General features: G+C 43.2%; 1 protein-coding gene across 3 annotated transcripts in view; it reads left to right on the top strand.

Moving 5' to 3' along the window:
- NFRKB (nuclear factor related to kappaB binding protein) overlaps nt 1–11513 on the top strand; it is a 42806-nt gene that overhangs the window by 9910 nt on the left and 21383 nt on the right. For 2 of the 3 annotated variants that reach the window (XM_040483533.1, XM_040483532.1), the window contains exons 5-13: nt 3806–3933; nt 4649–4823; nt 5373–5510; nt 6139–6212; nt 6994–7078; nt 7484–7664; nt 7933–8041; nt 8261–8387; nt 8634–8699. In XM_040483533.1, coding sequence (XP_040339467.1) covers nt 3806–3933; nt 4649–4823; nt 5373–5510; nt 6139–6212; nt 6994–7078; nt 7484–7664; nt 7933–8041; nt 8261–8387; nt 8634–8699 — 1083 coding nt within the window. The remainder of the gene's footprint in view (nt 1–3805; nt 3934–4648; nt 4824–5372; nt 5511–6138; nt 6213–6993; nt 7079–7483; nt 7665–7932; nt 8042–8260; nt 8388–8633; nt 8700–11513) is intronic. The other variant, XM_040483534.1, reaches the window with a different exon arrangement.

Genomic DNA, 11513 nt, shown 5'->3' with positions numbered 1-11513 from the left:
GTATAAGTTGACCCGCACAGTTTAAACCCATGTTCAGGGGCGCCTGGGTGGCTCAGTCAGTTGAGCGTCCGACTTCAGCTCAGGTCATGATCTCATGGTTCGTGAGTTCAAGCCCCATGTCGGACTCTGTGCTGAGAGCTCAGAGCCTGGAGCCTGTTTCAGTTTCTGTGTCTCCCTCTCTCTGCCCCATCTCCACTCATGCTCTTTCTCTGTCTCAAAAATAAACAAACACTAAAAAAATAAATAAATAAAATCCATGTTCGAGGGTCAGCTCTGTTCTTCACCAGGTTCACCAGCTATTAATGTTAACATTTTACCACATTTACTCTCATCATTACTGCATATATGATTACCATCATTGTTTTGCTGAACCATTTGAAAGTATTGCAGACATTGCATCTCTAAATTTTTCAGCATTAATCTCTGAGGAATAAGAACATTGTCTTACATAACCACAAATGATCAGATTCAGAAATACTGTAAACACAATTTTTCTGTATTTAGATTTTGTATATTAATATAAAACATAATGTTGACATACTGTTATATAGTCCATGCTCGTATCTCACCAGTTGTTCCAGTGAGCATTTTTTCCTGCTCCATGTCTCTTTTATTTTTTTAAATTAAAATTTTTTTTTGAGAGCGAGAGAGCGCACGTGCATGTGTGTGTGAGTGGGAGAGGGGCAGAGAGAAAGAGAATCCCAAGCAGGCTCCACACTGTCAGTGCAGAGCTGGATGTGGGGCTCGAATTCATGAACATGAGATCATAACCTAAAGTCAGCCACTTAACTGAGCCAGCCAGGCACCCCGGTAGAGCACAGCATCTGTTGTCTTGACCACTTCCTCCATCTTGAGACTTTCCCCCACTTTGTATCAGTGGCTCTTCCCTGGCCTGGATGTCTTCCTGTGTCTTTGACACCCTGTCCCCTACCCCACTTTCTTTGCTAACCGCTCATCCACTCATTGTTCTTGTCTGTTCCTGCTGTTGAGGCTCCTTTCTTACCTCCTTACTTGCCTTCTTTCACTCACCATCTCTTCACTGATGACTGTTGTCTGGGCTGCTTTAGTAGCCATCTCCACACAGCTCCCAGAGTGAGCTTCTTAAAACTCATTTTGCAGAATATTTAGCAGTTGCCTTCACTTGAAGTAAAATTCAGTGCCTTCAAGGCTCTTTGTGACCTGGCCTCGGCCCACTTATCCAACTTCATCTGGTACTACTCCTTTTCTCCCTGTTATCTAGACCAGCACTGGTCAATGGAAATATTACATGGGCCATGTGTTCAAATTAAAAATTTCCAGTAGACATATTAAGAATTATAAAGGCAGTTAAGTTAATTTTAATAAAATTTTAATTTACCATAATTATTAATAATTTCAATTGTATTTACTTCATACAAAATATTTTTAACAGACGTATAGTATTTTTTTTTAAGTTTATTTGTTCTTAGAGCGAGTGCACGAGCAGGGGAGGGGCATAGAGAGAGGGAGAGAGAGAATTCCAAATTGGCTCTGTGCTGTCAGTGCGGAGCCCAACATGGGGCTTGATATCACAGACTTGATCATGACGAGCCAAAAAAGATTCAGATGCTTAACCAACTGAGCCACCCAAGCTTTCAAAAAGTGGGGGAAACTAAAAACTGAAGGAATAGAATTTTAAAGAAATACAGAGGCAAAAAAGATATTAGTCTAATTTTTATATATCAAATAGCATCAATAGCATTGAACTCTGGGCTTGTTTCTTGAAGGTCACACTTCCTATTTCCCTACAGCAGGCAGCATAGCAAGGTGGGTAAGAGCCTGGGCTCTGGAGCTAGGCTACCTGGGTTGAAACCTGATTCCCCTTTTATTGGCTGTGTGAACTTGGGCAAGTTATTTAACTTCTCTGTGCCTCAGTTTCTTCATCTGTAAAATGAGGATTTAATAGTGCCTTTTTTATGGGGTTATTATGAGGATCGAGTGAGTTAATATATGCAAGGTCCTTACATAGTGGTGGTTGTCAGGTCTGCTCTAAGCATTTGTTATTATTACTTACCTTTGATAGTATTAGGGTGGTTGGGCGGAAAAAGAAAAACACTGTGTAATTTGATCCCTCATTTGATCTTTTCTAAGATTTAGCTTCTGAATCTTGCCCTCTCAGTTCTAATCATGGCCCATCTGCTCAAGTCTAATACGTCCACAGTGGACCTCTCCTTGACCTGTTTATTTCAGGCAGTGATTTCAGATGCTCAGGTTCAATGACAGGGTACCATGTTCAGTTGACCTTCCCATTGCCCTGGTCCTGCCCCAGCATCAGAACTATCAGCAGGTCTAATCCCTCTCTCAGAAATATATCTCACGTCTCTCTACTTCTGTACGTGCCAGACATTGTTCAATGTTGTGGAGGTGTAACGGCCTTACATTCGGAGAAGGAAAAATAGATGGTGAACAAGCAAATACTTACTGGCATTAAGTACTTCAAAGAAAGAGGAGGGTAATGGGACTAGAGTGATGGTAAGGAGCTGTGTTAGAACTAGTGGCTGGCCAGGGCTTCTCTGATGAGATGACAGCAGAACAGGCTTAGTGAGGGTAGGAGGAGCAAGCCGTGAAAATATTAGGTGTTAGTAGGAAGCATTGCAGGTAGAGAGAACTTCAAGTACAAAGGCCTTGAGAAAGTCAGATATGTGGCCTGTTCAAGAAACAGCATGGAGGCCATTGGGGCTGGGGTAGAGGGAGGAAATGGGAGACTGGTGAAGATGAGGCCAGAAGTAGCCCAGGATAGATCGTGAAGGCCTGCCAGGCCATCTTTGGACCTTGGCTTTTATTCGAAGTGTGGAGGGAAGCCGCCATCATCTCACCTGGACCCTTGCAGTAGTTTTCCTTCTTCCTTCCTCCATGTCATTCTGCTTTAACCTCTTCAAATTATTTGCGTTCCACTTAGGATAAAATCCAGCTCCACCTGTGACCTGCAAGTTTCAGTGTGGTTGGATCTCCACCCAGCTTCCTCAGGCATCGCACGCCCCCCCTAGCTACAGCCCACTCTGTGTTAGTCATGCAGACATTTCTTTAGGTTTGGGGACATGCCAAGTTCGTTCTTGCTTCAGGTCCTCCCTTAGCACAGCCTGTTCCTTTCGCCTTTTCACCATTTTTACTTCTCATTTGTAAATTCCAATTTATTTTCCTCTTAATGAAACTTTTTAAAACGTTTGTATAACTTTTACCAGTCAGTTAACATTTTGCCACAATTGCTTTAATCAGACTTCATTTTATGTCTCATTCTTTAGAGATCCCTTTCCTGAAACAACTCCTTACTCTCTACGATTTTTTCACGTTAATTTCCGATAGTACTTACAAGAGTTGACTATTTACCTGTTTGCCTGTTTCTTTTTTTCTTCTTTTTTTTTTTTTTTTTTTAATTTTAGAGAGAGAGCATGCAAGTGGTGGATGGGGCAGAGGGAGAGAGAAAGAATCTTAAGCAGGCTCCATGCTCAGCATGGAGCTGGATGCGGGGCTTGATCTTACAACTCTGGGATCCTGACCTGAGCGGAAATCAGAGTCAGACACTCAACTGACTGAGGCACCCCTGTTTATTTTCTGTCTCTTATTGGACTGTAGACCCCACATTGACATAGATTGTTTTCTTTCCCCCTGTACTGTATTCTAGTTTGATACAGAGTTTACCACACTTTAAGCATGCATTAAGTATTTGTTGACCTGTCAGTACATATGTATACATATATATGTATATATATGTATATATATGTGTATATAGGTATAGATATCTAGGTATATATCTAGATATATGTAGTTGTACTTCTGTTCTTTTAAGATGGACACTTTAACCCCGAGGTGGTTAAGTACCGGCAGCTGTGCTTCAAGTCCCAGTACAAGCGATACCTCACCTCCCAGCAGCAGTATTTCCATAGGCTGCTGAAGCAGATCCTGGCTTCCCGGAATGTAAGTAATGCTGGGAACTAGATACCAGATGTGGACAGTGAACGCACAGATCTCATGACTTCAACGGTTGGTTCAGGTACCAAATACAAAAGGTAGCAAGCACTAAGAGGAAAATGCTGCCAGTTAAGCCATGAAACAGTTAGGCTATATCATTCTAACTAATTTTAAGATGTACCCTGATTTCAGAGATGTGAAAATATGGGAAAGTACCTCTTAAAATTGATGAAATATCAGAGCTTCAGTATTTACCAAGGTAAACAAATGACTTTGAGATCCATCTTGGATTATTAAAAAGAAGCAGGTTGCTCTGCAGTTGCTATATGAGAGCACACAGGCCTCCAGATATCCTGATGGATTAATAGCGCATCAGGCCTCACGGCCTTGGGATCTGGTAAGTCTGGTAATCTTTGAGGCAAAGTTGTTACGGTTCTAAGTGGTCCTTAAGATTCGATATGGAAATAGTTGGGTGACTGGTATAAAAGTGTTCATTCTTGAAGGAGCAGTTCACCCCTCAGATTTAAGATATTTTGCAACATAGTAATCAGTAGAGGCCCTTTTTATTTGGACATACTCTCTTATGTGCATCTCTGTGATCTGAAGGGAGGGACTTGAGCTTGTTAAACAATGTCTTCTCTTGAAGAAGATGTAGTCTCCAGGGAATGCACCAGAACAAGCTTTGGATGATGACATGTATCCTCATCTGATTGCTTCCTAGGACCTGCTGGAGATGGCCCGACGGAGTGGCCCGGCCCTTCCCTTCCGCCAGAAGCGCCCTTCACCATCCCGCACCCCTGAGGAGCGGGAGTGGCGGACCCAGCAGCGCTACTTGAAGGTCTTGAGGGAAGTGAAGGAGGAGTGTGGTGACACAGACCTGTCCTCTGATGAAGAGGGTGAGTGTCTGGGGGCATTTGGAGTACCTGGAGTGGTGGATCTACACCAGCAACTTGTTCAGTTGGAGCCAGTGGTAGCCATTTATCTCCCCAGCAAGGAAGCCATCTCAGTTGTCTGTCTTTGGTGGGGGTGGAAAATGGGGCTCAGAACCGCTTAGTCTTTGGGCACCGAGATGTTCCTGGTAGATGGGGTATGAGTGCATACCTTTTTTAGCATTGATACTTAAGTGGCATTTGAGCTTAGATGAGATGAATCCCTGCACAGCAGGGCTCTCCACAGTAGGCCTGTCTGGTCCTATTGTGCCACTTGAGAGAACTGCTTTTCCCCTTACAGGAGAGTAGTAGTGACTGTTGGCCTGCTGCAATGCGACCCCATCACTCTGTTGAAGTCTCTCTTCCTGGAAGAGCCGTTTAAATGACCTAAGTGTGCTCCAGTTCGTCTGGAGAAGGGTCAGAAAGGAATGGTGGAACCCTGGCCTCCATGTTGTTGGCTTAGCCTTGTTGAACCCAAATGGCCACTTACCCAATCTCCCCTATTGGAGTCCACAGCCACGTTGGATTTACAAGAAAAATTTTCTTTTGAAGATCTCAGCTCATGGCTTCCGAGCTCTCCAGCGCGTTCTCCTAGCCCTGCGGTGCCCCTGAGGGTGGTGCCCACGCTTTCAACCACGGATATGAAAACTGCAGGTGAGAACTGAGTGATGCCGTGGATGTTTTGGGAGATCAGGATGTAGATCTGAGAACTCCCTTAGATAGAGGTGGGCGCTAGATTCTTACCTGCCAGGGAACTGAAGCAGTGCTCTCTAGAAGTAGGAGATTGAGAGAAGTTTTTGTACAGTTCCACTTTTTTACAAGTTAGGTAGGCCTTCCTTTCTTCCTTTGTTTAGAAACTTTTCCTTAGTTGCTGATCAGCTGGTATTTTCGGCTAAAGAAAGTAGATTCTTAAAATAGTACTTAGGAGCAGTTCAGTAATAGAACAAGGGGGTAACCAGAGCTATAGCAGTTTCTTAGAATGTCTGTGAAATGAGAGAGGAATTTTTAATTGGGGTAGGAATCAAAGAAGAATGTTAATTTTTGGTGTGTTTTGGAGCAGCTAAGTAACTGAGGTCGTTGTTCTTGATTGAGGTAGTGAAAAACTGAAGAGTTGATCCTGTGACTGTTTTAAGATTGTTTGGGCTTGTAGTACACAGGACTCAGAAGGGAAACACGGAGAAACATGTTATATTTGAGTATCACAAGTGGCCAGAAAGATGTGAATTTGAGCATCATGTCAGTGAATGACCTAGTCCATGTGGTTTGGTTCGTTTTCTCTCAGATAAAATAGAACTGGGGGACAGTGACCTGAAGATAATGTTAAAGAAGCACCATGAGAAGCGGAAACATCAACCAGTAAGATTGGGTGGGGTGGTTGTTAGAGGTTTTCGGTCTAATGTTTTTGGATTGGCTATTGAAAGATGAAGGTAGTGACAATATCGTTATTTATGCTTCCTTTTCTGTCACTGTTGGGGGACAGGAGCAACAGTAGAGGCTAGTTAACAGCAAAGATAGGAGGAAGACAGATGCCTAACATAGCGTCTGATTTCATCTTTACAGCAAAACTGGTACATGGATCATTATGTCAGTTTTACCTGTGTTCAGAGAGGTTAAGGGGCTTGTCATTGCCCCTTTGGCTAGGAAGTCAGGGGTCAAATCCTGTGCTCTTCTCACTTTTTACTCCTTCTGTTCCTTCACTTTGACCGAATCAGGGTAATGCCAGGGCAATCAAGCCAGTCCATCTGGCTTGAGGGGAGGAAGAAAACGCAGGCCATCTAAGGTGAGATGGGAAGTGTCACACCCTGGAAGTCAGCAAATCCCTTAACTTCTCTGAACCCCATTCTCAGACTGTAAAGTACAGTGATACTTAACACGACTGTTTGAAGAGCACATAACATAAGGAATGCAAAAGAGCTTTATAAACTGGATGCTATGTAGTAGAAAGGTTGGAACTGAGTTCTCCTGTGCCCCATTACGCAGGGCAGTAGTTTTAATCTCCATACATTTTTTGATTCAGCATGATTTCCTCAAGTGCGCCCAACATCTGATTGTATCTGTTAGGTAAATTGGCAAAATCATTGGCAGTTTTAGCTCCTTATTTGGGCCTCTATAACAAATCTCTGAATATCACATCCAGGATCATCCGGACCTTTTGACAGGGGACCTGACTCTCAATGACATCATGACTCGAGTAAATGCTGGCAGGAAGGGCTCTCTAGCAGGTAATTGATATCCTCTGTAGGTAGTCATTATCTGACTGTGGTGTTATGTTACGTAGACTACTTACATGTGGCAAAAATAAATGAAACTACAGCTTTCCTTCTTGCTGATAACCTTTGTTTTTATCATTGCATCTTGTGGATTTATAGGTGGAAATGAATATAAAATCAGTACCGTAGATCTTTGTCTCTTTAATAGGTGCTAAAATTAACCTGTAAACCTTTATAACCTGTAAAATCTCTCACTAGGTTTGGTTAAAAAACAAAACAAAAACAACTAAATGTCTAGGTACTAAGACTTTTCTTTCTTCTACTGGTGGGTGTTGGGAAAATAACATGCAGATAACACCCCTTGCTTCCTGATGTACAAAATGCAGTTCTCTGATTTTTGTTGCCTTTTCTTCCCAGCACTATATGACTTGGCTGTCCTTAAAAAAAAGGTTAAGGAAAAAGAGGAGAAGAAGAAGAAGAAAATAAAACTGATCAAGTCAGAGGCAGAGGATTTGGCTGAACCCTTAAGCAGTGCTGACGGGATCCCACCTCTCTCACAGGCCCCTTCTCCGCTGGCTATACCTGCTATCAAGGAGGAGTAAGTGAACAACACATAACCTGCTCAAGGGTGAAAGGTTAACCCGGGGAGTGTACCTAGTGCTCATGTGGAATGAGCTGGTATATGTTGAATCTGTGTAAACACACACACCACAAAAGACCTGAGTCCCAGGGGACCTGCTGGGGAATTTGTATAGTGTGGTCCCTTACTGAACTTTTCTATGACTGTTAGGTTTAGAGGGCCTAAACCATCTGGGGATGTTGTCTTCATCTTTTTGGTTGTTCTTACATATTTTTTCCTTTGTTAGGCCTCTTGAAGATCTCAAGCCTTGCCTTGGAATCAATGAAATATCTTCCAGTTTCTTCTCTTTGCTATTAGAGATCTTGTTGCTGGAGGGGCAGGCTAGCCTTCCTATGGTAAGAGTTTTGGAAAAATCAGGTGTACGTCAGAGTTTTTGAATTGTGGAAAACTTTAACGGTCTCAAGCTAGAGAAGAATAATTTTGGGTTCCTCCCAAAGCTCTGCAGTTAACTTGCTTTGTGACTTGCAAATATACTCTGGCTTGTTCTGGCACATCTCTGGAATTGCTGGTGTAGAGTAGAACTGTAACTGAGTTCTGCCTTTACTTTCCCTTAGCTGGAGGAACGGGTTTTGGATTGGCAGTCCTCTCCAGCCAGCTCCCTCAATAGCTGGTTCTCTGCAGCCCCCAACTGGGCAGAGTTGGTGTTACCAGCCCTGCAGTATCTTGCTGGAGAAAGTCGTGGTAAGGTACTTCTTTCTTTAGAGTCAAGTATTTTTTTCCCTCTTTATTTCATTCTCCTGGTAAACTGTAGGCTTCCTGGTTCAATCCATTATGGCTTTGCATAATGCTGTACCTTGGGGGGGTCTCTGCTGTCCTGATACACTATCATACGTTCAAAAGTTATCTCAGAGGTCAGGGATGGTAATTATTCTGAGTTTAGTGCTCTCTCTGACCTGTGTTCTTGTTCATGTGATTCATTTCTTGCAGCTGTACCTTCCAGTTTCTCTCCGTTTGTTGAATTCAAAGAGAAAACCCAGCAGTGGAAATTGCTTGGTAAGTAATTCATACTGCCTATCCATAGCAGTAGGTTTTCATTTTCTCACTTCCTCTGCTCAGCCTCTTTTGTCTTCCAGTCAATACAGTCCAGTAGAATCTTGAAAACAGCAATATTAAGCCTGTTTTGCTCAGTAAAAAAAATCCTTCATGACCTCTTTAGTACCTCACACTAAGTTTTACTGCTGTATTGGATTTTGGCTTACCCCAGCAGGGGTGGGACAGCCCTTCTATTACAATGCGTCCTGGTACTTGTGAATTTAAATCTGCAGGGGTATTTACAGTAGCACCCACATTTGAATTAATTGTACCTATGGTTTTAGATTAATGTGTAATAGTATACTGTTTTTCTTTCCTAACAATGGGCTTTGCTGTTGAGGATAACGTGCAGTAAGATGTTGGACAGCCGTTGGGGTGCCTGGGTGGCACAGTCGGTTAAGTGTCTGACTTCGGCTCAGGTCATGATCTCACGTTTCGTGGGTTCAAGACCCGTGTCAGGCTCTGTGCTGACAGCTCAGAGCCTGGAGCCTGTTTCAGTTTTTGTGTCTTCCTCTCTGTCTGCCTTTCCCCTGCTCGTATTCTGTCTGTCTCTGTCAAAAATAAACATTGAAAAACAAAAAAAGATGTTGGTTAGCCCTGAATAAACTATTTCCAAGGATTGGGATTCTTATTTTTGTTTTAAATCTACAAAGTCCCACTTACTAAGTTGTAGTATCATGCACCTGAAGTAACTTGGTGACAGTTATGACCCTGGTAAGAGGAAAATTCTGTGTTGATTTTCTGCTGAAATTCACAGACCTTTCTCTTTACCCTCTTGAGTGGTCTGTGAAGAAAGAGATGGAGAGAAGGTTGTGAACTCAGTAGATCCATTTATTTCTTACAATGTGTATTTAGCTTTTAGGTGTCAGGCAATGTGTTAGGTGCTGGAGTATATAATGAACGTTCATTCAGTTGAAATAATAAATATATACATTTTGGAAGGGGAAAGTACCAGAAAGGATGGAAGTTTATGTTGAGGTGTTGGTATATTCTGCAGAGTTGGGAGGACCTTCCTGAGGAAAGAATATTTCAGCAGAGACAGTAATGATGACTAAAAAGGAGCTAGGCAGGCTGAGGGGAAGAACATTCCATATGGAGGAAGCAGTATGGTTTTGTGGCGCTAGGGAAGATTCAATTCGAAAAGATTGCACGAGCCCACATAGAGAGCATGATAGTCTGGACCTGAGGAGAGAGAATGGACCAATTTGAGAAAGTTCTAGGTGGTAAAAACCACAGGACTTGGTTATGACTGGCTGTGGGGAGTGAAGGGAGAGTGCCGTCAGGCATCATTTCCTGCTAGATTTGTGCCTAGTGGTGAAGATGTCATTCACTGAGGTAGGCAGGTGTGGAGGACGTCTTGCCTCAGGTGAGGGTGAAGATCTGGAGTTTAGTTTTGGACATGCTGAGTGTGAGCTGCCTTTGAGGTATTTTAAGTGTTGATGTTGAGTAAGCAGTAGGGTGTGTGGATTTAGAATCCAGATGGGAGAGTTAAGGCAGAGAGTTGTTGGCATGTCTGCAGGAATTGAAGCCAAGGCATAGGGAGGAAGCGTGAAGTGAGGAGAAAAGAGGGCCTTGGAGAAGTTCCAAGGCAGAGCAGGCTGAGCAGAAGTGCCTATGGAGAAGTGACTACAGACTTGGGGGGAAACCATGAGATAGTTGAATCTTGGAAACCAGGGGAGGACAGAGTCAGGAAGTGGGAAGTGGTAATTAGTTTTGATTGGTCCTAAAAGTTTCAGTAAGATAAAGCTCACGGATCTGTGGACATAGAAGAAATGGTGAATTTCTTGTAAAAATGACTCTTTGTCAGGATGATGGGCATCAAGGACAGTGGGGAGCTGAAGGTGACCCATGATAGTTGACTGCAGCTCTGTCTGGCTCTGTAGGGCTGGTGGCTTGAAGTCAGTCTGGAGGGGTACTTATGCCCAGGGTGGCAGACTGTCTAGGACGAGATAATAAGGATTTTAAGTTCATGGACCAGATAAAACCGGTGGCCATTTTGGTGACCATAATGCACCCTTGTAGATCTGCAGGTGCTACCAGTCAGGGCCTCCTTTCCTGTAGCCAGTTAAACCTTTAGCTGTACATGTCTGGTTAAAGAGACCGTGAATCTAAACATCTCTTTCTAGAGTTTTAGCAGTGGAGGGAATGAAAGTTAGGGAGACTTGTGGCCAAAGGAGGCATTTTTTTTTTTTTTTTTTTTTTTTAAAGGAGAGAAAGTCTAAGGGAGTCCAGGTGTTGATAGGAAGAGTATAGTGGAGAGAAGGAGGCTGAAAATACAGGAGAGAAGGGAGAATTCACCATAAAAATCCCTGTGAAGATGGGGAGGGATTGGCCTTGGATGGCAGAAATGGCAGCACATTTCTTATTGTAGGCAGAAACAGTGGACACCCAGCAGTAGGCTCACGGTTGTATTGTGGGAACATTGAGGGAGTTGGATTTGATGGCTTTTCTGTGTAAAGTAGGAGGTGAGAGAGGTGAGGTTGTCATGAGTAAGAAGGGGAGGTTGAGAGAATGGGGACATAGTTGCTGTGGTTATGGGAAGCTAGCTTGATCAGAGGTTATGTTAGATTGCCAGACAGCATTGAGGGTCCGTTGAGGCTGCTCATTGGGCATTTATAGTGGTATTTTTTGCCCTTTTGTGTGTTTTTTCTTTGGCAGCCCTCAGCTCTCTGAGATGAAGCATGGAGAATGTGGACAGTTGAGATTGTGAGTTTTGTGGGATTGGAATGATGTAGATACAGGAGCAGTGGTTAGCAGGTATTACTATATTGGTAA

This window comes from Herpailurus yagouaroundi, unplaced genomic scaffold (assembly GCF_014898765.1).
Source record: "Herpailurus yagouaroundi ecotype Mexico unplaced genomic scaffold, PumYag 161, whole genome shotgun sequence".
Classification (NCBI taxonomy): domain Eukaryota; kingdom Metazoa; phylum Chordata; class Mammalia; order Carnivora; family Felidae; genus Herpailurus; species Herpailurus yagouaroundi.
Note: the sequence above shows the minus strand (reverse complement) of the source record. Positions and strands in the feature narration are given on the sequence as shown.